The sequence below is a fragment of the Alligator mississippiensis genome, chromosome 5, assembly GCF_030867095.1.
Source record: "Alligator mississippiensis isolate rAllMis1 chromosome 5, rAllMis1, whole genome shotgun sequence".
Lineage (NCBI taxonomy): Eukaryota > Metazoa > Chordata > Crocodylia > Alligatoridae > Alligator > Alligator mississippiensis.
In genome coordinates, this window is record NC_081828.1 from 143,283,460 (window position 1) to 143,310,105 (window position 26,646).

The 26,646-nt window shown below is 42.6% G+C and overlaps 1 protein-coding gene across 4 annotated transcripts in view; it reads left to right on the forward strand.

Moving 5' to 3' along the window:
• GADL1 (glutamate decarboxylase like 1) overlaps nucleotides 1-15,618 on the forward strand; it is a 189,874-nt gene extending 174,256 nt beyond the window's left edge. For all 4 annotated transcript variants that reach the window (XM_059728824.1, XM_059728825.1, XM_006262574.4 and 1 more), the window contains one exon: nucleotides 12,925-15,618. In XM_059728824.1, coding sequence (XP_059584807.1) covers nucleotides 12,925-13,098 — 174 coding nt within the window. In that variant the 3' untranslated portion in view covers nucleotides 13,099-15,618. The remainder of the gene's footprint in view (nucleotides 1-12,924) is intronic.
• Nucleotides 15,619-26,646: the final 11,028 nt, after the last annotated feature.

The following is a 26,646-nucleotide window of genomic DNA, read 5'->3' on the forward strand; positions in this document are numbered from 1 at the left end:
TAAGTCTACCCCGTATTTATGATCCAGAATGTTAGGTTGATTTATACACCATATCTACAAAATTCCTAACTTTACCATGAAATATGGTAAATGAAAATGATTCCCTTGACCATAAATGACAGATCTCAGCCTGGGATCAGGTTTGTTTTGAGGCGTTAAAACATCACTGTTTAAGTACAAGTAAAAATATAATTGTGACTATGGGCACACAAAATAAAAACGTGATGCATTAGGCAACTATTTTTGTTGCATAAATAGTGCATAAATGAATGCTTAGAACAACTTTTTATCCAATCTAATTCAGAGTCAATATGCCAGGGCCTATCAGTCATTTTAAATGATTTGGAGAGAATAATTACGTTCCTTGTCACAGAAGGCATCTGATGGAATGAAGATGCACAATTTGCATTTCAGAAGGTGTCATACCAGAGCTGCCAGATGAAAGTTCACAGAGAACGTGAACAGTAAAGCAAAAATACAGAAGCATATGTTTCTCCCTTTGATTCTTTAGTTGTAGTAAAGAATGTGGAAGTGGTTTGCTGTTATTTTGACAAATGCATTTCTTCCTCCATTTGCTGTATGGTATGGCATGAGGGAAATGCTGGCACTATCACGTACAGTAATAATTTATTAGTGGTTTAGGGATATAGGCCCAGTACAAATTCTAGACAAAAGAAAAACATGTTTGGGTTTTTACAAAGTGCCTTGGCTGCGGGAACAAAGCTGTGATTGGGAGTGCAAATATTTGGTATTTCAATTGTCCCAGTTGGGGTGACAGATGACAAATGGCCTGGGTTTGTTTTTAATTATCACCAAAAGGATAAAGGTTTTGTTTAAGGCCTGCAACCAATTTTGCAGCACAAGACGATAAGAGATATTAAACAGGGGAGAATATATTTTCTTATGGGTTTAGAATAGGGTGAAAGAGCTATTGCTTCCAAATATTTATGACACATAGCTGACTAGCACTGATAAACAACCAGATAAAGTGTTTGCTTGCTTGTATTGCATATAGTGGTCAATATTAAAAACTCAGCAGCTGCCAGTAGGGAATACCAATTTGGTATTTTTGATACCTCACTCATCTTCTATACTTAAAACAGGAAATCTGTTAGATGTGGTGTGGCAGTTGTTGTTTATATCATACTAGTATCCAGGGATCCCTGTGATATCAGGGCCTTTTCTACTAGATTGTATACAAACAGAATATTGGTCTCTGCCCAAAAATGTCAGTCAAGGCAGTCCTGTAATAGAAAAAAATGAAGGTGTTTTAACTGGGATGGGGAGGTTAATGGCCAGATTCAGTTCTATCAGGTGCATGAGTGGATTTAGGACTGCTAAGTGGGCTGCATGAGCCCCTGCAAAAGTGTTAGTACAAAAAGTGAGTGAGTTGTACCATCCTTGCTGCTTAATAATGACTCAGTTGTAAGACTATGACTGAGTTTTACAAAAATAGATGTATTATGGGATTTTCAGGGACTTGAACAGGGTAGAATAGGATTGAACTTTAAGTGCCTAACTCCACATATGTGCCCAGTAGATGGTCTAGGCTCTGGCATTATGTGACTTGTCCAAGGCCACATAGGCAGTCTGTGGCAGAGCTAGCAGTCAGACCTCCATATCTTGAGTTTCAGTCCAGTATTTTAACCACAAAATAATCCTTTCCATCTTTGGCCATGTGTTGTGAAACCCTCCTGAAGTCAGTGGTACATAATGTGTGTAAGTTAAGAATGTGCTTACATGCTTCACTGACTTGAGGTTTTCCTGATTTTCTGAGCAAAACTCCTATATATCAGTGATATAGCTAAATTAATATCTTATTCCATTATGATTATCTGTGAATTTGATTACCATTTCTAGCAGGGAGCATAGTGTTTCATGACCAGAATGGCTAAATTCTTCTTCTTGGAAAAATCATGAATTTACCACCCCCTCCCCAAATTGCCTTTTTGTAGCCAAAACCACTTTGTATGGACTTTTATGGCTGTTTCCCACATAAACTTGTTTTCCAGTTTGCAAAATTTTGGAGGAAAAAATACAGGCTCTATTTAATTTTTGTGAAATCATGGGAATGTGATTTTGGGATTCCTAGACAAATATTATAATTGACTCAGGAATTTACTGGTCATTTTTCTTTTTACTTGTGGGAAGAAGGGCAGGGGGCACCAGAACTCTAATGAAAGTCTGTCTTCCCTCCACTCCCCTAAATGTTCAAACACCTTTAGATTCCCACTCACAATTTTCCCCATTTTTTAAAATCTGAAACTATATGTTGATTTTTAACTCAAGTTCAAAATAGTTTAGGCTTTCACTAGACTGCTTGTTTCAGTGATTTCCACTGTCCAGAGAAATGACTTTTTATTGGCTGTGCCTATCAGTGTGTAAATTATGGCCATTATTTTAGTATTCAGTTGGCCAATGTTAATTAAAAAATGAAATGCCAAATACAGAAAACACAAATCTGGAAAGACACTTTTAAAAAACTCTATTGGCTTGAAGGGGAGTTGCAAAGGTTCATTTTACTGTGCAAGGATTATGGTAGTTCAACTGTATTTTGGATTAGCAGGAATAAAGATCAGTCAGAGATTGGCGAGTTATTTGTGGCATGGAAAGCCATCTGTATGAGGACAGATTGAAAATGTTGGACTGCGTTGTTATCTATAGGGGAGTCTAATAAAAGGGATTATGATAGAAGTCTACAAATAAGGCTATTTGTGTTGTTCACGACAGGGTTGAACTGCTCTGACTATAGCTCCGTATTAATAGAGTATCCTCCACAGTTTGGAAGCAGGAGAAGGTTCTTACTCGCCCTAGCTCCGTCAGCCTTGTCTCTACTCCAGGCTAAATGTATAAACTGTCCCATGCAATAGTGCTCTTGGGAGTTTCTGTGACATCCAGTGTATGTATGTCCCTGTGTCGCAGACCCCCCTGCTTCTGTCTCTTGTTGCACAGCAGAAGTGGAACAGCTCTATTGCAAGAGACAGCCCCATACCCACAGAGATGCAGAACTGGACATGTCGCTAGGGTTAGATATTGTGTTGAATCCTGGTTTTAAAATAATAAATGTGGAGTTGTGAAGAAAGAGGGAATTTAGGACTGAGAATGCCTTTCACTTAAAATTCTAGGACTGTTCCAATGAGGTACAAAATAAAGAATTAGATTTGCAATTTGAAGTAAATCCAGTAGTAAAATAATTGGAAAGTTGAAGCAATTTCACTCTCTAAATTGCTTTCCTAGGGATTAATCCTTCAAGGTGCTGTGCAGCTCCCTTCAGGAGTTTAGCACCCTCCCTTCCCATTGACTACGTGTTGATTTCAGTGGAAGCAGATGACAATGAATTTTCCCAGGATCAGTCCCTTATAGACTCTGGGTCTGACTTTTTAATTTTTTTTTAGGAGCGTGGGAGCCTTTGCAGATCCCCTTAATGCCAGTACTTTGGGGTGTTCTGCATTCTGAAAATTAAGGCTTACATGCACTTGCTGTATAATGGCTCTGCTTGCTTAGATCATTTTGCTTGGAGTTTGTGCATGAATTAAGTTCCTTTCTTCATCAGTGGAAAAGACCCTTGGTAGAATTGTTACACTGACCTGATCATGTTTAGTCAATGGAACACACAAAATACATGATGCCAAACAAGTGGCTTTCTTTTTCTTTTTTTAAGGAAAAATTGTTTGGCTTCACAGTGTAGAAAGGGAAAAAGTCACTTCAAAATATGGGGACACTTTGGGAATGTAACTTTGGGATTCCATTGTGACAGCTTGTGGAGTACAGGACTAAAAGAGTTGTCTTCTTTTAAATGTTTGTACAATGCTCACAATTCTGCCTTTATCTTGATTAAGAACCTTTTAGCACTACCAGACTGCAAATAATTATTATTTAACATGACATTTGGCAAGCATGAAAATTGAAAAGTTGGACTGTTAGGCTGGGGACAGACATTATACATAAACCAGTTTAAGTGATCAGAAACTGGTTTAAATCTGTAACAGAACAGACATTCAGTGCACATAAACCAGTTTCAAAGTGGCCAAAACAGGTTTGAGATAAACTTAGTTGAATGTAATATCACACGTAACTGATTTGGCTTGGCTCAAACCGGTTTATGCAATGTCTGTCCCAGACCCCTTCCTGGTTTAAGTTAAACCAGACTCCTCCAGCATCCCAGCGTGTTCTCTGGGCTGGATGGGGCTCTGCTCTCTGCGCCAGAGAGCTGGGCTGGCCCTTCCCCTCTGCTCTCTAGCCAGGGCAGGGGCAGGGCGTGGCCAGATAATGGTCTGCCATGGCCCCTAAGGTAAATTCTTCCCTCTGTCCCCTCTCCCCCCACTGTCAAACCCTGCGTATCGCAGCTGGGGTTTGCTAGCCCCAGCCGCACCTCCATGACTTGCCTGCAGCCAGGCAGGGACAGAGTTAATTCCTCCCCCTGCCCCCTCTCTACCCATGGGGACCACTGGGATTTGGCCGCAGTCTCTGCGGCTTGCAGCCAGCCAGGGAGCTGGTTAATTCCTCCCCCTGCCCTCTCTCCTGGAATCCCTGGGGGTTTGGCCGCAGTCTCTGCAGCTTGCCTGCAGCCAGGCAGGGAGGGGTTGAATTCCACAGTTGGTTGGGGGAGGGGTGGGGGGAGAGGCAAGATTGTCCCATGTACAGAGCCAAGCCCTGCACCTATGAGCCCAGATCTTCACCAAAGAATAAGGAGAGCTACATTTTCATTATAAAGCAGAACCTGTAAAAGGTGGGAATACCTAAACAAAGCCTTTCTGAATGCCTGGCTGTAAGGAGACACTCTACCCTCAGGATTAGTAAGACTAATGCAAGACTTTATTTTGTCTTCCTGGTTTACATTTTAAGTTAGACTAAATTGTGTATGCTGTATTTTACTGGACTGTATCTTAGCTTAGGCAAAGATTTTTGGTAGTTTCCTGTTGTATGCTTTGCAAATTGCTGTGTTCAATACATGCTTGCTTCAGAGAAAGGACTTTCCCCAACTCCACTCCTCAGTCTGGCAGGATCTGCCCCCCCACCCCTTCCTTTAAGCTTTTTGAATGTCTGTCCCTAGCCTTAATAACCAGACGTAATGGTAAGGGGATCAGGATGTTCCTGCTGAATTGAAGCATGAGGATTTCCACCAGGATAAGCATATTTGGCAACTGAGATACCATATTTTGAGCAAATGCTTATGGGTAAGAACTTTAAAAGAAAAAACCCCAAACCCAAATTTTGAAAAACCGTTCATAAAGGGTCCAAATCTTGCCCCAAGTTTTGCCATGTACTACACCACTGAAATAACTTGTCAGGGCAGAATTTGGTTTTGCAAGGCAAAACCTTCTATTCATATGACCACTTGCAGAGTGCTGTTCTTTTCAGTCTGAGTGAAGATGGCTCATGCAAAGCATACAGGTCTTGCTGTCCTTCAAGGGAAGTCTTGCTTGGGTATTGAACAAATGAGATCAGCCTGAGTTGGTTCTAAACTATGAAACATGAAGTTCAGTGAGTCCTTGAGTTGTTCAGTTATTTAGACAAAAATCCAAGTGGGAGATTGGTGCTTTTGCATAAGATAAATGGGGAAAGCTGTTTTTGACCCTCCTGTCTATAAGAAAGATTTGCTCTCACTGGGTGAATCTACATGTGAAATTAATGTGAAGGGATAAATTCCAGACCAGTTCTCATTGGAGTTAGCTGATCCTGGGTGCGGAATCTACACGTGTGCCTGGAAGAGCAGCACTTTGAGCCAGGGTGGAGCAGCTGTGGGCTGGCAGCAGACTCAGGGGGTCAGCCACAGGCTCTGGGTGATAGTGTCCGGCGGCGGAGGGGCTGGCTGGGGCATGAGAATGCTGCAGGTGCAGAGGTGTGTGGCTAGGTGGCAAGCAGGGGTCAAGTCCCCTGTTGCCTGGGCTGACAGGGTACAGTTTATGCCTGGGTTAGCTTTTATACATGCATTTCACTGCCATTAATAACTCTGCCATAAGATAGTACTGTCTCCAACAGTGCTATTTTAAAGCAGAGTTAATTAATTTACTGTGCCCTAATACTGGAACAGGTGTAGACAGTAACTTTGCAGTAAAGTGCACATGTAGATGCACCCACCAAGCAGTGCTTAAACCCAGTAGTAACCCAATTGGTTTCTATGGCACATAGCATTAGGTGCTATTCAGTGTGAGTAGAGGTGTTATAATCTCTCTCTAAATCTTCTCAGATTCACAGTCAGATTTATAGTGTTTATATTCCTTTTTAATTCTAAGATCTTTACTAATATGGATTTCCTAACTTGTGTCTTTTTATCATCACATTGGTATACAAAAGACAAACTTGTAGCAGTACACTGCTCAACTGATAAGTATGGTAGTCACATACGTGCACTTCAGTTAAAATTCTAACTCTGTCAGTCTGTTTTTTTTAAAAAGCTAAACACTAAATGAAAAAGATTAGACTTACTGCAAAGCCAAAAAAAAATGAGTGAACAGAGGCAATTTAAACTAGTGCCATGAATATTCTTCCTCTGAATCCAAAATTGATTTCAAGGCAACAGCATTATAAGCATCCATAACTAAACTAGCATGGAGATGCCAGAATTGTATATCCTAAAATACACTGAAAATCCTAAGACATTTATATCAAAATGAATTGCTGGGTAGTTGCCTAGTGAAATGTGCATATATACATGTCATGTGGAAGTAATACTATTAAAATAAAAGATGACACCAACATTTTTCTTCTTTTGTAGACCAAGTGGTATTTTCTTCCACTGGCTTCCAGAATCAAAATAAATTAATGCAGGAACCAAAGCTGGGCCGTAGATTGATTTGCCCATTTTAAAGCCAAAATCTCACAAAGGAAAGTGAAGGAACAGGACTAAAGGGTATAGTAGGACAGAAAAATGTAAAATGTTTAAAAACAACCATGCAAAGTAATTTAGTCAGCTGGGCTTGATACTGCCGGGACCTGTGTACTTGGGGCTGGATACAGAACAAAACATAAGCAGATGCTTATCTCTTGGCATGTGAATAGTCCCTCTGAACTCGGTAGGACTATTCAGATACATAAAGTGAAACAAGGTTAAATGCTTGGCCAGGTCAGGACCAATGCTTGGTAACTTTAGGCACTCACCGCCATATCCTTGCTTCCACCCTCCCTACTCATTTTTCACCCAGTAATGGTGTCATAGTATTATAGGAAAGTAGGGCTTGAAGATAACTCACAAGATCATCAAGTCCTGCCCCTACTCAAGGCAAGATCATCCCTGACTAAACCATCCCAGGCCAATGTCTGTCTAATCTGTTCTTGGAAATTTCTAGGGATGGAAATTCTGCAGCTTCTCTAGGTAGCCTGTTCCACTGCTTGACCAGCATCATAGTCCAAAGGTTTTTCTAGTCTCCAACCTGAATTTCTCTGCTGCAGTTTGAGGACATTGCTCCTAGTCCTGTCCCCTACAGGCACAGAGAAAGGGCTGTCTCCATCTCTTTATAATTGCCCTTCAGGTGTTTGAAGACTTAACAGATTCCCTCCTCAGTCTTTGGGGGCTCCATCAGCTGGTAGCATTAATTACAGAATAATGCACTCTCCAATACAAGAGTGGCATGTTTCAAGTAAACAATAAACGGTAGGGGATGATTTCACTGGGGCTAGGATTTCTTCCTAGATGATGCACTTAACTGTGCCTTATTAAGCTGTGCTAGGGGATAGGGGATCTCTAGCAGGATGTTCTCTAGGCATAGCTTCTTGGTTTAAGTGACTTGGGAAAGAGGTGGGGTGTTGTCTTTGTGTAAGGGCCTGAGCTGAGGTACCAGGAGAGAGAAACTGTAGCCTTTCAAAGACTGCAATTACTATTTTCCTTCTTTGCAGCAAAAGAAGAGTCAAGCAGACACTATCACGCAAAGGAGTATGTCTGAAGCACAGCACCTCCTGGGGCTGGTCTTGGAGCTGTTTACTTTATGTACAACTCCTTGCTCAAGGCAGTGGCTATGGAACTAACGGCCAGCTGGGAGAACTCAACTGCCATGTCATAAAACTCCCAGCAAAGGTGTACATCAGGGCTGCTGTCTCTGTGGTTTAAAATGAGAACTGGAGTGCACTGAAACCATAAGGTTGTTGGCCAGATTCTTTTCTTCAGTTGTACTCATTTAAATTCAGAGTCATTCCAGAGGACTTGCAAGGAGCAGTGAGAACCAGAAACAGTAGCTAGCCCATGGGAACTAGATTTCTTTATTATGAATGGCATAGTTTCAAGTAATAGGTGTGGGAGCTTTCCTGAGTAGGAACTGCTCTACACATTAGCTAATTAGATAGATTGTGTTATCTTTCAATGTTATATTAATAATAAAATAGTTACAAAAATCAGTAGCAAGGGAGGGATAGGTCTTAGGCTTGGTTTTGAGATATTGCGCATTAAAACATTCATGGGGCTGATTGGTAACACAGCCATCAAATGAGATCAAGTAATGCACTTGTTCAGCGTTCTATTTTGGGCCAACTCTTGTGCCAGTATGATGTTATGCAGTTGTGTACTGTCTACCTGTTATGTCTGCACATACCTGTAGCAGTTGCAGGGCACGTCTACACATGCACTAATGTGCTGTGGTTACGGCACATTAAGTTTAGTACTTGTAATGATAAGTACTAACTAAATGCACAGTAACTGGCACTACTGTGCAGTACCACCAATGCATGCCTTTTAAGTGATGCCAATGCACAGTAGACTAATTCTCCTACACATTAGCTCAGTAGCATGGCTTTTGCCATGACATGTTAATGTGCTGTAGAATTGGTCTATTGCACATTTGGCGTCTTGTGTAGACGTGCCCAAAGTGTAGCAAAAATGTTGCAACTTTAACTCTATACATCAGAGGTTCCCAAACTTTTTTTATTGTGTATCCCCTTCCAGGTTTACCTGCTACCCATTTACCCCTGCCAGAATATGGTTTATCTTTTAACCCTTTAAATGCCTGTTGTTGTTGTTGTTGTTATTAATAATAATAATAATAATAATAATCACAAGCTGCTGGCTAGGTTTGGTTGTCCACTGAAGTTCATCAGTATCCTTAGGCTACTCCACGATAGGATGACCACCACAGTCCTTTGAAATGGTTTAGAGACAGACCTATTTACCATCCATTCTGGTGTCTAGCAGGGTTGTGTCATTGCCCCAACCCTTTTTTCCATCTGTCTTGCTGTTATTTTGATTCTCAGCTGTGACCACCTTCCTCCCAGAATTGGGGTTGAGTGTTGAATTGGACGGTCAGCTTTTCAACTTGCAGCCTCTTCACAGGAAAATGAAAGTTACCAAGACTGGGGTCATTGACCTTCAGTATGCTGACAACTCTCTGTTATCCTTGCACACACTGAGACCGATCTGCAGTCCACCCTTGACCTTTTCTCAGGTGCCTATCATAGCCTGGGACTCTCCCTTAAAATTGGGAAGACCAAGGTGCTCCATCAACTTGCCTCAGTCTAAGCTGCCCTGTTCCCCCCAGAAATCACCATTGGTGGAGAACCCCTGGAAAACATTGAGTATTTCCCATACCTTGGCAGTCACCTTTCCAAATCAGTCTTGATGTAGAAATTGAAAATAGGATTTGCTCTGCCAGCGTATCCTTCGGAAAGCTGCTTTGTTGTGTCTTTGCTGACCGAGATCTGCAGATGGAAACTAAGATCCTGGTCTACAATGCAGTGATTATCCCCATGAGACATGGGTGACATATCGAAGCCATCTTAAGTGCCTGGAATGGTTCCATCAGTGTTGCCTCAGGAAGATCCTTTGCATTAGATGGGAAGACCACTGCACAGATGCCAGCATCCTCTTTGTAGCTAATGTAACCAATATTATGGCAAAGATCATGAAGCACCAACTCCACTGTGCTGGACACTGTATGCGGATGGCTGATGCTTGTTTCCCAAAGCAAGTCCCCTTCTCTCAACTTAGTCATGGTAAGAGGACCCACAGAGGTCAGAGGAAGCACTACAAGGGCACCCTGAAAGCATACCTTAAGAAGGGGAGCATCAACCCTACAAATTGGAAGTCCTGGTTGGTAACAGATCTCAATGGCACTGCACCACATCAAGCTACAGCCCACTTCAAAGAGAACTGTCTTGCTCAGGAATCTAAGAAACAGCAGAGGAGGAAGGAAAGCATACAACATCCTGGCCAACAGTTGGGCCTCCCCCTTTTCTTCCCCCCTTCCTTCCCCCCGGCACCACTTGTCATATCTGTAGAAAAACTTGCAGAGCATGGAATGGACTCCTCAGCCACCTTAAAACTCACCAGTAATCCCCACTCTGGCAGATATCATCCTCGTATTGAGGAATAGCCAGTTTTTATTATAATGAAAATTAAATCTGCCATTACGCAGTTTCTCCCGCATACCCCCATAGATGTCTTGCGTACCCCCAGGGGGTATGTGTACTGCAGTTTGGGAACCTTTGCTGTACGTAGGTCACAGCATAACAGCTGAAGCTTGCATCCAAACCAAAATTCCGACTCTGTCCATAGCCAGAGGCTGCATTTTAAAGTACTTTGTGAACAAAAAGGAATTTAGGAAGGTAAGTTACAATTTACGAGAGCTTCAAAAGAGATCTCTTAATCAAAAAAGGAGCAAGAACCTTTGTGGAACTTTGAGAATGTCAGAAACTGCAGTGTAGGATCCATGGCAGGCAATGTGAAATAGACTGGGCATACAGTTGTTTTGTGTTGTACTGCATTTGGTTTTGGTAACCACCATTCAGGTGCTAAGGTCATACGTTAGAAGTCTAAAAATAAACTAGTTAGTATTTGCATTGTACTGTAAAGATGCAAACTGTTATATACATGTCCTGCCTCTCTTCAACCAGGTTTTACTTCTGAAATCACTGGGCCAGTTAATGTGAATAAAGGATGGTAGGATCATGTGCCTTATTCACTGATTCTCAAATGTCTTCCTTGCTGAAGCTTTCTTTTCCACACTTTGCTTTAGGAATGGGAGGAGGCCAGGCTTGTCACAAGTCCCCAGTTAAGACCTCCTGCTATGTTGCTATATTTTAGAACTGATTGAGGCAGACAAGGTTCCTTGGGTGATTTGATATCTTTTATTAGACCAACCCAAATGGTTGGAGAATAGTTATTAAGCAAGCTTTCGGGTTCAAAAACCCTTCGTCAGGCTAAGGAAGCTGCAGCAGTTGCTGCGTGCTGTTCCTGGATGGAATGAAAAGTAAAGAAGCCAGGGCTGGGCTGGGCTGGGGAGTCAGTTGCCAGGCAGATTGTAATGTATCAAAAATCCAATGTCTGTGTTTAGTCCCTGATCTCTAGTATCCAGCAGGTTGATGAAATGGAGCTCATAGGCTCGTCTCTGGGAAGTGTTGTGTAAGTTTCCCTTGAGGATCAGGACTGAGAGATTGGAAAGAGAGTGGCCCTCCTGTGAGAAATGTGCCCCCACCGGTTATTGGGTGTTTCTGTCTTTGATGGATTTCCGGTGTGCGTTTATTTTGGTGCGCAGTTGTTGTCTGGTCTCTCCTACATATCTTCCATCAGGGCATTTGGTGCATTGGATGAGGTATACTACATTCTTGGAGGTGCAGCTGTAAGATCCAGGGATGCTGATGGCTCTGTTGTGGGGTGTAGTAATAGTGGAGGTGGTGGAGATGTGGGGGCAGGTTTTGCATTTCTTGTCATGGCACGGTCTGGATCCTTTTGGTGTGTTCTGGGCTTGAGGAAGTTTGCTTCTGGTGATGAGGTTGGCGAGGTTTGGTGCTTGTCTGAAGGCTAGGATGGGTGGCTCTGGGAAGATCTTTATAAGAATAGGGTCTTTTTCTAATATGGGTTGCAATTTTTTGAGGATTTTTCGTACAGGTTCAAGGGATGGGTGATAGGTCATAACCAGCGGTGTGCGAGTTGTGGGTGTTTTTCTTCTGTACTGCAGCAGTTCTTCACGTGGTATCCAGGTGGCTCTTTCAAACGTGCGATCTACCTCTCTGGAGGAGTGTCCTTGCTGGGTGAAAGCCTTTTTAAGATTGGTGAGGTGGCGATCCCGGGTGTTCTCTTCAGTACAGATGCGGTGGTATCTGAGGGCTTGGCTGTATATCACAGCTTTTTTGGTGTGTTTCGGGTGATTGCTGGTTCTGTGCAGATATGTATGTTGGTCTGTGGGTTTCTTGTATACTGTGGTCTGTATTTTACCCTTCTGGATACTGATCCTTGTGTCTAAAAAGGGGATGTTGGTGTTGGAGTATTCTAAAGAAAGTCGGATGGAGGGATGGTGACAGTTGAATTTCTGGTGGAACTCAATCAGAGATTGCAGGTTTTCAGTCCAAATGATGAAGATGTCATCAATATATCGTAAGTACAGCAAGGGTTTGATGGTGCAGTTCTTGAGGAAGTCTTCTTCCAGGTGGCTCATATAAAAAGGTTGGCATACTGTGGGGCCATTTTAGTGCCCATAGCTGTTCCCATCATCTGGAGGAAGTGTTGATTATTAAAAGTGAAATTGTTGTGTGTGAGGATGAAGTGTATAAGGTCAGTAATATCTTTGGGTCTGATTGAGAACTTTATCATCAAAATGCTTTTGTTGGAAAATGCTGGCTTGTCTTAACTGAAACGTTTTGCAGGCATATGCTTGTTTCAATGAAACTTCCAGTGACAAGACTTTCTAAGTCCTGAAATGGAAGTTATATGGGGAAGAGAGGGTGAGGAAAAAAAAGAATAACCAACTCCAAAATAACCAATAGCTTGGTGGTCATGACCGAGTTTGATATCCCGGGCAGGCACACATTTATGGGATGTTCTGAGGTTTGGGTCTCTCTCTGTTTTTGTCAACACTTTCAAAGGTCTCATCCCACTGTGAGTGAGGAAATAAATTCAGAAATCTCAACAATCTTTTCAAGATGGGAAATATTTTTTTTACCCAGCTCTTCTAAATGCTTACACCTTTTACTTTAAACACCTGTTTTCTCTCCCTGCTGCAGGTTGCACCTGTAATTAAAGAGAGAATGATGAAGAAGGGCAGCATGATGCTGGGGTACCAGCCGCACCTTGGCAAAGTCAACTTCTTTCGCCAAGTAGTGATCAGTCCCCAGGTGAGACGTGAGGACATGGATTTCCTGCTAGATGAGACTGATTTGCTTGGCAGAGACTTGTAGCTGTAATTCAACAGCACTAGGCACAGCATACATGCATGATGTTTACAGCAGTGAAATGTTTGTATGTACTGATACTATCTTGCAATGGGTAGGTAAAAGTTCAATAATGTAGCTTATAACTGAAATTTTAATAGTGATGTTAAGGATTTTTGCAGGTAGAGATTGTATTTGCTGACCTGGGCTCTGTGGTAGTCATAGCTATACATAGCTGCTTACAGCATTTGCAGCAATGACACCATTGCTGCTGTTCTGAGAACTGACACTTTCAAGAAGTGACATTTCTGAGAATGACATCGGAAGTCCTAATGGAGCTGGTATTGGGAAGATACCCAGAGATATACCAGCAGCCAATTTGGCCCACACTAAATGGACATGACTATACTGAAGTTAATGCTGGAGGGTGAATTTAGCTCAGTGAGTATTAATGTAAAAGTACATTTCTAGTATCTTACTATTTTAGCATTATGTCATGCATTTAAGGATAGAGAGGCCCAGTTGGCAATTGAACCACTAGGGCCCAAAGGAAGGGAGTTTCTTTAGGAGAGTCTCAAGATCCCTAAGCAGAAGAACTGCCAGGCACAGAATGGATTTGCCAACTTTGCTCACCTATAAACCCATCACAGCTGTAGCTGAGCTGAGAATCTTGGAATGGATATGTTATCACTGCTTAATTTGTCAAAAGGAAATACCTCTAGCTTCTGAATGACTGTTTGTATTTTCTTTAAATGTAAGGATTTCTTTAGCAACTTTAGATGCACTTTAAAATTACATAAAAAGAAATTATATGATATATTTATCTTAAAGGGTGTGTTTTTTATGCAGGGTGGCTATTTATTAAGAAGTGTTGTAAGAAAGCAACAGATTTGTCATAGTCCATTCTGATTTTCCTAAATATTCAAAAATTAGTAGATCTCAAATGATCAGTGTAGAATTCTCTTCTGGCAATAAGCTTATATTGCTCAAGTGAAAATTTGTCCATAATGTTAAAACATGAACCTTGTGAGTGGTTTGGGTCAACCTGAAATATCAAGCTAGTGTCCAACCTGTTTATTTATTGCTAATAATTACAATGTATTTCGACAAATGATTTTGTGAGCAAGCTAGTTTGATTTTTTTCAGTCTATAAATGATTCTTTTTATAAAAATCACACAAAAAGATAGAAAATGTAAATGTATTTCTATGTGGGACTTCTAACAGTAGACTTAAGGAACTAGCCACATTTTTCACCTATCTAGAGCATTTGATCTTTTTTTTGTTTGTTTGTACTATAATCTGTCTTTGGGGTAGTACTGACCAATGTGATCTTTTCTATTATAACGTATCTGTTTTTGCTAAACGTTGTCTTTAAGTGCAGTGCTTTCATGTTTTCATTTCATATGCCATGGTAGCATCTAGTTTTGCACAACATTCCCACTTCTAGTCTCCAAAAATTCCAATATGGAGAGGTTAGATGAGTGATGCATCACGCTGTCAGAACAGTAGAGGGGAACAAGGGCCACTTTGTGAAGCTTAATAGAGTTCTGTAGAGCATACCATGAAGGGATACTTTTTAGTCATCCTATCCTGCCATGGGGTTATAAGCAGACCTTACAATGGATATTAATAGGGACTTGTGTATAAAAATTACTGGAACAACTTGACCCCTTATTTTGGCCCTGTAATTCTTATAGGATCATTTAATCAGCTATTACCTTTGACTTCTGGATGTACCATCCATCATGAAAACATAATTTAAAGCCCTGATCCAGCAAGGCATTTGCGGTTCAGGACCCTAATGTGTATACAGATGGGTAACCTTTGTTGGTTGGAGTGCAGACTCTAAAAGGCACTGACCTACTAGAATTTGCATTGCTATCACTTTTTAAGATGGATAAATACAGAGTTAACCATTCTTTGTTTAATTTTTGGCTTTGAAAGGAAAAAAGAAAACAGCATATGGATTTTCTGATTCGGGTCCAGATTCTCAATTGGTATAAACCAGAATATCTTTATTTATTAGAATAAAACTATGGTATCCCAGACCAGCTGAGAATGTGGTTGTCTGTATTTAGCATCCCTAAAATTGGTGAAAAATGTCATCATCTTCTTATATTTAGTTTAACACACAATTGCTTTCCCGTTTCCAGATATTGTGCCAGACATGGTACATTTATGGTTGCCTGTCTGAAATATTATACTTTTAATTCTGTAGTAGCAGCTGTATTTTTTTAATGAAAGCCAAATTGAACTTTTTTGAATGTTTGTAGAAAATATTTCTTAGATTTACAGTTGCACTGTGTTTGCTTTCTTAAAAGGTGGAGGTTAACTCTACAGTATGATGTGACTAACTTATTTGATCTCTGTACTTTCTCTTACTAAAAGCTCCTTGTAACATCTAAGGTGCGTAATGGGATTGTTCTGCTTCATGATCGTGATGACATTTTCTTGTAGTAGTTTATTTAGATCTAGTAAATGCAAAATGCCTATTTTGTAGCTGATGATTTTAATAAAAAGTGAAGTAAGTGATACTCTTATAAATACAGGCTGTGTTTTGTCATTTGTAAATCTTAATGTATATATGTTGTCTTTAAGGAAGAGTAAGCACAAATGGTCTAGATAAAGAGAAAAAAGCAAACTGGTTGTACTGAATTAAGAATGACATGTACTCTCTCCCAGGTTCTGAATAGAGGTTATTTGAAGGCTGCAGCATCATACCCCATCCTACCCACGTTTTCTGATAAACATCTTGGAAGAGACACGAGTTTCACTCCCAATATCAAATGCAACATTTAAATTATAGAACATGGTGGTTTTATATTTTAAATATCCCAGTAAAAGTGACTGGATCACTCCGTTTCTCCTTTTCCATCCATACCACCTCTCAGAGCGTTGAGCCTAATTCTCCCAGCAGTGATGCACAGATAGAGCTTGAGGCACAGTGTGGCCCACTGTCTCTATATTCCCTTTTAGATTCATTCATATATATGGATTTTGTAAATTGGACTTACAGATTCATAGATGTTAGGGTCGGAAGGGACCTCAATAGATCATCGAGTCCGACCCCCTGCATAAGCAGGAAAGAGTGCTGGGTCTAGATGACCGCAGCTAGATGCCTATCTAACCTCCTCTTGAAGACCCCCAGGGTAGGGGAGAGCACCACCTCCCTTGGGAGCCCGTTCCAGACCTTGGCCAATCTAAATGTGAAGAAGTTCTTCCTAATGTCCAGTCTAAATCTGCTCTCTGCTAGCTTGTGGCCATTATTTCTTGTAAACCCCGGGGGCGCCTTGGTGAATAAATACTCACCAATTCCCTTCTGTGCCCCTGTGATGAACTTATAGGCAGCCACAAGGTCGCCTCTCAACCTTCTCTTGCGGAGGCTGAAAAGGTCCAGTTTCTCTAGTCTCTCCTCATAGGGCTTGGTCTGCAGGCCCTTGACCATACGAGTGGCACTTCTCTGGACCCTCTCCAGGTTATCCGCATCCTTCTTGAAGTGTGGCCCCCAGAATTGCACGCAGTACTCCAACTGCGGTCTGACCAGTTCCCGATAGAGGGGAAGTATCACCTCCTTGGACCTATTCGTCATGCATCTGCTGATGCACGATAAAGTGCCATTGGCTTTTCTGATGGCTTCGTCACACTGCCGACTCATGGACTCCAAGATCCCTTTCCACTTCCGTGCCACCCAGCAGGTCATTTCTTAGGCTGTAGGTGTGCTGGACATTTTTCCTCCCTAGGTGCAGCACTTTGCATTTCTCCTTGTTGAACTGCATTCTGTTGTTTTCTGCCCACTTGTCCAGCCTATCCAGGTCTGCTTGTAGTTGTTCCCTGCCCTCCGGCGTGTCCACTTCTCCCCATAGCTTTGTGTCATCTGCAAACTTGGACAGAGTACATTTGACTCCCTCATCCAAGTCACTGATTAAGACATTAAAGAGTCTCGGTCCAAGGACCGAGCCCTGCGGGACCCCACTGCCCACACCCTTCCAGGTCGAAACCGACCCATCTACCACGACTCTCTGGATGCGACCCTCCAGCCAATTCACCACCCACCGTACTGTGTAGTCATCCAAGTCACAACCTCTTAACTTGTTCACCAGTATGGGGTGGGATACCGTATCGAAAGCCTTCCTGAAGTCTAAGTATATGACATCCACCCCTCCTCCTGTGTCCAGGCGTTTCGTAACCTGGTCATAAAAAGAGACTAGATTGGTCAGGCACAATCTGCCCGCCACGAACCCGACCTACAGATCGGTAGCCATCTGGGGGACAGTGATCACCTAATAATAGAATTCACCATAAGACGTTGAGTGGGTAAGGTAACTAGTAGCATGAAAGTGCTAGACTTTAGGAAAGCTGATCTCAATGAACTCAGGTGATTAGTCAAGGACGCACTGCAGAGTAGGAGTTTTGAAGTGATGGGAGCCCAAGAAGGGTGGCTGTGCCTTAAGGAAACGATCCTTCGGGCACAAAGCAAGACGATTCCCGTGCGAGGTAAAAGAGGGAAAGGGGCCAGGAGGCTTCCCTGGCTGACCAGAGAAATCCAGGGCAGCCTAAGGGCCAAAAGGGGAGCACATAAAAAGTGGAAACAGGGAGAGATCACCAAAGACGAATATACCTCCTCTGCTCGTGCTTGTAGGGAGGCAGTTAGACGGGCCAAAGCTACCATGGAGCTGAGGATGGCATCCCAAGTAAAAGACAACAAGAAATTGTTTTTTAGATATGTAGGGAGTAAAAGGAAGGCCCAGGGAGGAATAGGACCCCTGCTAAATGGGCAGAAACAATTGGTGACAGACAGAGGGGACAAGGCTGAACTCCTCAACGAGTTCTTTGCCTCGGTGTTCCTAAGTGAGGGGCACAACAAGTCTCTCACTGGGGTTGTAGAGAGGCAGCAGCAAGGCGCCAGACTTCCATGCGTAGACCCTGAGATGGTGCAGAGTCACTTAGAAGAACTGGATGCCTTTAAGTCGGCAGGCCCAGATGAGCTTCATCCGAGGGTGCTGAAGGCACTGGCCGACATCATTGCAGAGCCACTGGCGGGAATATTTGAACGCTCGTGGCGCGCGGGCCAAGTCCCGGAGGACTGGAAAAGGGCCAGTGTGGTCCCCCTTTTCAAGAAGGGGAGGAAGGAGGACCCAGGCAACTATAAGCCAGTCAGTCTCACCTCCATCCTTGGCAAAGTCTTTGAAAAAATTATCAAGGCTCACATTTGTGACAGCCCAGCAGGAATCTTCTTTGGAATAAGGTAAATACTCAGACCAGCAGTTCCCAAATGGGGTCACAATGTTAGTGGATAGGGCCACAGCATGGTGCTTTCTCCCATGCCAGGCCCTGCCTGCTGGGCTGTAGTGGCCTGGGGGAAGGGCAGCAGGTTGGGGAGCCCCAAGCCCACAGCGGGACAGGGCAGGGGGCAGGGAGGCAGGCTCTGCGCTCTGGCCTCAACAGCTGCTGCTTCCTGTGAGTGGCGGCCAAGACTCAGGCGCTGCTGGGGTGGGGGGGGGGGCATGGGGCCGCAGGCCTCGGCCCGGGTGTACCTGGGGAGCGTGGGGGGCTGTGGAGTGAGGGGCACCACCAGGGCCAGGGGACTGTGGATTGGGAGTGAGGGGCACCTGGGGGGTGGGGAGCTGTGAGTTGGGAGGGAGGGGCCATGCTGAGGAAATGGGGTCATAAATGGGGTCACGCTGAGGAAACGTTTGGGAAGCACTGCTTTAGATCAAGAATGTGACTGTGTATTGCAATAACTTAAATGAAAATAGCCCAGATTCCCTATACACACTTGTGGTTTTGCACACCAATCAATTACAGTACATGTGGGACAAACGATGCTGTTATACCACCAGCCCCCACTCCCTCTGCTGCTTACTTGGGCTCCAGGTTCAGTCTCAACCTGACTGGGTCTGGAGCTGCCACCTCTTCTCCCTAGAGCCGGAGCCAGAACCACTGCAAAGGTAAGTGGTGGGAGGGAAAGAGGCAAAGACCAATGGCAGGGGGGCAGGCATGGGGGGCAAGGGGGCATGTTGTGGGGGGCAGGGGACAAGTGGTAGGGAGGCAGGCATAGGGGGGGCAAGGGCCAGGCAGAAGGGGGTTGGGGGCAAGTGGCAGTGAGGCTAGGTGGCAAGGAGAACAGGCATAGGCATGAGTGGGACAAGTGGTGGGAGGAACAAGGTGTGGGGTCTGGCTCCTTGAGCCCCTCCGTTGCTTTCCCTGCCACAGCATTGAGGGGTGGGGTACATGTTTAAGATGAATCTCCAATTAGTAGATTCTATATATGGAAAATTTATCAAATTTATAATTTTCTATATATAAAATTATAAATTCAGCATGGCCCCTCCCTCCCAACTATAAAATCTAATTATTAGGGCAGTCATCTTAAATTCAGAGTTGTCTTGGATTTGGGTAAATAAGGGAAAATTTTTGCTAGTATAGGGAAAATACCAAGTCATCTTGGTCAGAAGGTTAAATAATGTTTCTTAAAGAAGCCCTTTTGAGTCATTTGTATTCTGCAGAATTGCTCAATGCCCTTTTTCTTTTGGGAGTGGGGATGGGGATGGGAGGGAATATAGAAAAGTAAACTTTCTTTATTTTCATGGCATAAAAGAGCGTGGATGTTCAGTAAGCAATTTACAATGTCTAGATTATCAAACCAATGTTTGAGTTACTTGATAAAGGGGATGCAATCAATGAGGGCAAAATATGTCCAGTTTCCTGAAATAGGCCCCTAATCATTTTAAGAGGATTTTGACCAACAGGAGTCACCTGAAAAAAGTCATAAATAAAACTGTAGCCCTGCCAGTGTGTTCCAAAACCCTGCCTCAGTTGCTAGTGACACCACAGCCAAAGTGTCAATGTTTATCTCACTAGTCTTTTTTTTTTTTTTTTTTTTTACACAGAATTTGTATTTATCATTAATAGTGATGGACAGAATTGAATTATTTATGCTGGCTGCAGATACTCTTCCAATAATTTTGCCCTTTGTGGGTCAGGCTATCAATCTCATGTTAAAAGCTTTGTAGATCTCCTCATGTCCACAAGCTGAAGTTGGGGTTTGCTTAACTAGAACATTAGATAGGTACTCAGAGAGAGAGAGAGACTGATGAACATCTGTAGATGTGTCACAGAAACAGTCCACAGACAGGTGCCTAAATGTTTCACTTGACATATTTTTCTTTATCTTTCATGCCTGGATTTCCAGCCAAGTCCATATTGCCCTGTGCAAGGCTGAATGCAAACCACAATCAGAGGGCTTTGAATAGCAGAGTGGTAACAATTAACTGCAAAGAAAAGTCCTCTGTCTCCTAAAATATAATCTCATGTCTCCATTTGTCCACGTATTTATACAATGCTCATCACTCAGGTTCTTGAGTGCTGTTTTCTAACTGCCACAATCTTGGCACAGGCCCTTCTTCCAGATGTCTATTCAATAGGCTCAACAAGGTCTGATCATCTTGGGTGATGCTCAAGGGTGATTGACCATGTAGCTAGAAATTAGCCATTCTCCTGATAACTTCCATGTATGAACTGTCCATTTTTTCTGTGAATTAACTGGCCAATATTGATTAAACACTTCAAACATATGAGTACTATGTGCAATAAGGTAAATGCTAAGCATTCTTAATATTACATGCTGAAATAATGTTAGTGCGCATATTCATTATATCCTAATTGCACATGCTAATTGCAGGTTGGATGCAATCAACATAGCTCTGCCTGGTAAATGCACTGTATAACCCATGTGAAACCCTGGTGGAGGGTTTTCCTTTCTTTAAATTAAATTCAGTCCCACACAATTATATGTTTTCGCTTCAGATATACAATTAGATGTCATTACTCTAATTCTGTAACTACACAATAATCAGCCACAAATTACACTGCAAAGCAAAACAAAACAAGGAAATTTGCACAGTGAGAGGTACCATAAAAGAATGTAAAGGTTTAGAGGCAAACCAATAAAAGGAAATCATTTCAGTGGGAAGGCTGAGCTTAACGTGGATCTCATGTTCATTAATAAGCTGTAGGTGTGTTTGTGAACCATTTTACAGTGGAGTTGTGAAGTCATGACATTTACAAGATCACCAAACTTGCATCATTCTGGCTTGACAAAGCCCTAGCTGGCATGATCTAGTTGGGGATGGTCCTGCTTTGAGTAGGGGGTTGGACTAGATGACCTCTTCAGGTTCCCTCCAACCCTATTTTTTTATCATTCTATGATTCTGTCTGTAAATGCTTATGTACTCTGCCAAATAATATAATAGTGTGCCCATTTAGTTAAAGTAAGGATCTCATGAAGTCATCCAGTCCAGCCCCTTGCTCAAGGCAGGACCATCCCTGATTAAATCATCCCAGCCAAGGGTTTTTTCTACCCTGCTCTGAAGATTTCCAGGGATGGAGTTTCCATAACTTCTCTAGGTTGACTACTCTAATACTTGACCACTCTCATAGTCAGAAAGGTCTTCCTAATCTCCAACCTGAATTTCCTCTGCTGCAGTTTGAGGCCATTGCTCTTCATCCTACCCCCTACAGGTAATCATCCCTCAGTTATTCCATAGATTCATAGACACTAGGGTTAGAAGGGACCTTGGAAGATCATCAGGTCCAGCCCCCTGCCCCAGGGGCAGGAAGTCAGCAGGGATCATAGGATCCCAGCAAGCTAAACATCCAAATGTCTCTTGAAAGCATTCAAAGTAGGTGCTTGAACCACCTCCAGTGGCAGTCTATTCCAAATCTTGGGGGCTCGGACAGTAAAGAAGTTTTTCCTTATGTCCAACCTGAAACGGTCACAGTGGAGTTTGTGACCTTTCAACCTTGTCATCCCTTGGGGCGCTCTGGTGAACAGACGTTCCTCCAGATCCTGATGAGCACCTCTGATAAACTTACAGGTGGCCACCAGATCACCCCTGAGCCTGCGCTTTTCCAGGCTGAAGAGTCCCATGGCTCTTGGCCTCTCATCATAAGGTCTGTTTTCCTGACCTGATCATGCGCGTGGCTCTCCTCTGGACTCTCAAGCTTCTCTACATCCTTTTTAAATTGTGGAACCCAAAACTGGATGCAGTACTCCAGCTGCGGCCTCACCAAGGCTGAGTACAATGGGAGAATGACATCCTGGGATTTGCTTGAGAAGCATCTATGGATGCAAACCAGCATTTTGCTCACTTTACTAGTTGCAGCATCACTTTGAAGGCTCATGTTCATCTTGTGGTCAATCTTGACCCCCAAGTCCCTTTCATCTGTAGTTCTAGCCAGTGCAGCACTGCCAAGCCTATAAGCATGCTGCAGGTTTTTCCTCCCAAGGTGGAGAACCTTGCATTTTTCGGTGTTAAACACCATCAGGTTCTCGTCCCCCCATTTCATGAGCCTGTCAAGGTCTGCCTGGATCACCCTCCTGTCTTCAGGTGTGGATGCTTTACCCCAGAGTTTGGTGCCATCGGTGAACGTGGCCAGTCCACTTCTGACACTAATGTCTACATCATTAATGAAGATGTTAAATAGTATAGGCCCTAGGACAGAGCCTTGAGGACCCCACTGGTCACAGTGCACCACAACGATTGATTTTCATTAACCACCACCCTCTGGGTCCTTCCGCAGAGCCAGTTCTCCAGCCAGTGGATTGTGGTGGACCCAAGGCCACAGTTGGCCAGTTTTGCCAAGAGATGATCATGGGATACCAGATCAAAGGCTTTTTTAAAGTCAAGATATATGACATCAATCTCTTCTCCCTTATCCAGGTGATAGTTCACCTGGTTGTAAAAGGAAATGGGATTGATCAAGCAACCGACACGCAACAAACCCGTGCTGGCTATCCCTCAGGATGCTGCCGTCAACCAGTCTGTTAAGAATGGCCTCTTTGATAATCTTTTCCAAGACCTTCCCCAGGATAGAGATCAGGCTGATGGGCCTGTAGTTTGCTGGATTCACTTTCCTCCTTTTCTTGAAGATAGGCACCACATTGGCTGTTAAAAAATCCCTCCTCCCTCAGACTTCTTTTCTCCAGACTAAATAATCCTAGTTCTTTCAGTCTTTCCTCATAAGTCTTGTCTCTGAGGCCCCTAATCATTTGTGTTGTTCTACACTGGACTCTTTCCAATCTATCCATATCTTTCTTGAAGTATGGTGCCCAAAACTGTACACAGTACTGCAGGTGAGGCCTCACCAATACTGAATAGAGTAAAAGAACCACTTCTCATTTGCAAGAGACATTTCTCTTCATACAACCTGGTAAGCTGGCTTTTTAGCAGTAAGAGCACTCTGTTCACTCATGTATAGCTTATGGTCCACTGTAACCCACAGGTCCTTCTCTGTAGTAGTTCAGCCTAGCCACTCATTCCACAGTCTATTTTTTCATGCAATTATTCCATCCCAAGTGCAGGACTTTGCATTTGTCCTTGCTGAATTTCATCTGATTGTCTTCAGACTATTCCTCTAGTTTATCCAGGTCATTCTGGATCTTAGCTCTACCCTCCAGACTACCTGTAACTCCATGCAACTTGGTTTCATTTGTGCACATTCAGCCCCATCGTCCAAATAATTAATGAAGATGTTGAACAGTACTAGACCTAGGACAGAACCCTGAGGAACCCCACTTGATACCTACTTCCAACTAAACATTGAGCCATTGATTGAGCCACTCATTGTGCATGACAATCTGACAAGTACCAGATGATCCACCTTGAAGTTCTTTGTCTAGTCTGCATTTTCTTAGTTTGTTAATGAGAATGTCATAAGAGACTGTCAGAAGCCTTGCAAAAATCAAGCTATATCACATCCACTGCTCTCCTACCATCATCAAAGCCTGTCATAGAAGAACTAGAGATGTATATAAATAGAATTATATACAATAGAATATAATTGGGAAAATGGGATAAAATTTAACCTGGGTGAGAGAGACTGGGCCAGACTAACCTACTATCTTTCCATGATAACTCATTTTTTACACCAAGTATATGTAGTAGACCTCATCTAACGATGTCAGAAAAGCATTTGATAAATGCCATAAGAGGAAAATATAGAGAATATGTGGATTAGCAGAACAGGAAGATGGGTAAGGAACTGACTAAGGGGGCCAGAGGGAAGGAACTTAAGTGGTGTTTGTCAGAAAATACAGCTCTGGGGGAAGTAAGTTGTTTCACTTGTGTGTATCCTTCTTCCCTCCTCACCACCATCATAGGACATCTGACAGCCGCAAGCAGGGACTCAACAGGACTTTGTGTGGTTTTGGGGCAAGCTTGCCTAGGGGGCTGAGCTCCCAAGTTTTGCAAAATCTAGTGTTCACAGGACTTCCAGGATGCCCAAGACACAGCTGTGGCTTCCACGGCTTCTGTATTCCTGGCTTCTTCTGGACAGTCTGTTAGCAGTGATGTGCAGCTAGGAGCCTAGAGGCTCTGAGAGCTACAGCTGAGGTAGAAACTTCAGACCTTGAGTTCACAAATTCAATTTCATGTTGAAATGCTTTAAGCAAAAAGTTTAATTACTATAAAAATATTGGGGGGGGGGGGGGGAGGTGCAGGGGATTTTCATTCCAGGGAAAATTCCAAACTTCCTATTTGTATTTTGAAACAGGACATTTCCTCTTTCCCCTGAAATCTGGGTTATCTCCATGGAACAGAAATGTCTAAGTTTTATCCACCTCAAGCCAAACCCAGATCTCTTGAGCCTTACATCAACAGGATCATCCTTCTTCTCAAGCCAACAGTTGTACGAGAAGCTTCCATTATCTAGGCCTTATCTTGGTGAAAATTTCCCCTATTGTTTGTTATGCTATAACTTTTGTAATTAGTAGATACTGATATTTTTCTTGTAATGGCTGATAAATATAAGTTAGGATATTGCCTCATATATATGGGTTAGGATATTTTCTCATATAGCTGAGTAAAAATTAAACAACATCCATATCCTCTCTATCTTCCAAAAATATGGAAAAAGGAACGATTCAATGGAAGTGCTACATGCAGCTCACAGTAGCAATAATTTCATCTTGATTATTGCTGGCAGTCAATTAACTCGGTTATTTAAAAATGCAAGTTATACTATAAAGTATATAAAATGGAACCAGAAATGTACACAGGTTGTTCAATAGACCATTTAATATGCTGAAGTTAATAGTTTTGTTATCACTAAACTTTGCAGCTCAATCAGGAAAGTGCACAGTAATGATTGCTATAGGAGTCATTCCCATAATAAAATTAATACATTCCAATTATTAATGTGATAAGCAGTTATTAGGGAGCACTACAGAAAAGAAATTGAGACAAAGATGGACAGTCATCTGACCCAGTCTGTGCCAAACTCATCTGTAAAATAAATTGTGTTTTGAGGTTAATATGATTAATCTCTCTTATCCGAACAAATAGTAAAAGAGTCAGATTTACAGATTGGGCAAGGTCTAATAGCAAAAGCTGTCAAATCTGCACCAACAACACACTTCCTATTAAGTTAAGGAATTAGGAATTATATTAAGAAAATGTAAGAAGTAAAAATATCCTGTAAAATCACATAGATTTAATTAAAAAAATTAATTCTAAATATTGCTCATCAATTATAACAATGTATGGACCTAAAATACCATCCTACTCTTAACTACTACATGTGTTAGCTTAAAATCTCATAGACCAGATTTATACCTATATTATCCCACTTCTGTGGAGTCCCATCAGGGATGCATGTGGCAGTGAAGTGACAATGACATGGCAGTTAACATTTCAAAGGATCTTTGCTGGTTTCAGACTCTAAGAACTTGACCCTGCAAGTTCAGCGAGGGCACTAACCAATTCACCACAAGGTTGAGCTCCGCAAGATGTGAAAGGAAGAAAACATCCTCTCCTTGCTACTGAGAATCGATACCACTTGTTCTCTATTGTGCAAACTTGCAAGTTGTAATGTCACCACTGTGAGATGGAAAAGATTATATTAAGGTATTCAATGCCAAATACTTTTCTCCAAAAAATACTAAAAACCATATAATCTAGACATGTGGTTCTCAACCTTTTTAATTCTGTAGTTTAACCCCCCACCCCTATCCTGGCATAACTTTATTTACATTCTCACACCTGCTGCCTCAGAGCCTGCCTACCTCCTGACACCTAATGTATAGCATCATGGCCTATCTATTGCTTAAGATAATATGTGATCCCACAGCTGATCTAGCCCCCTGTGACAGATTATGATGTTTATTGTAATATTTACCTGTTCATGTTGTTATAGTGTTGCATGGCTTGGTTTACCTATAATGCTAACACACAGGCAAAGAAAGGAAGAAAGGGTGATAGAGTCCCTGCTAAGTGCCAAGGTTGCCTACCTGCAAAATGTGTGGGACAAGACAAGACGGATCTAGCAACCCCAGAGTTTTGACATCTCAACAAAAGTGAGGTGGCCCCCACCCATGAGATGGGAGGAGGGAGGGGGGAAAGATGAATGTAAATGTAGAGGGGAATGTAAATGGAGGGTTGTCAGGTCCTTGCAAGGAGGTTTGGAGGGATGGGGGTGGGCAAAGACTGGCTTGGGGGAGCCTGGAAAGAATGAGAAGGAAATGGTTGTATCTTTTTGCAGATGTTCTGGGCTGTGGGCTGTATTGGGGACAGAGG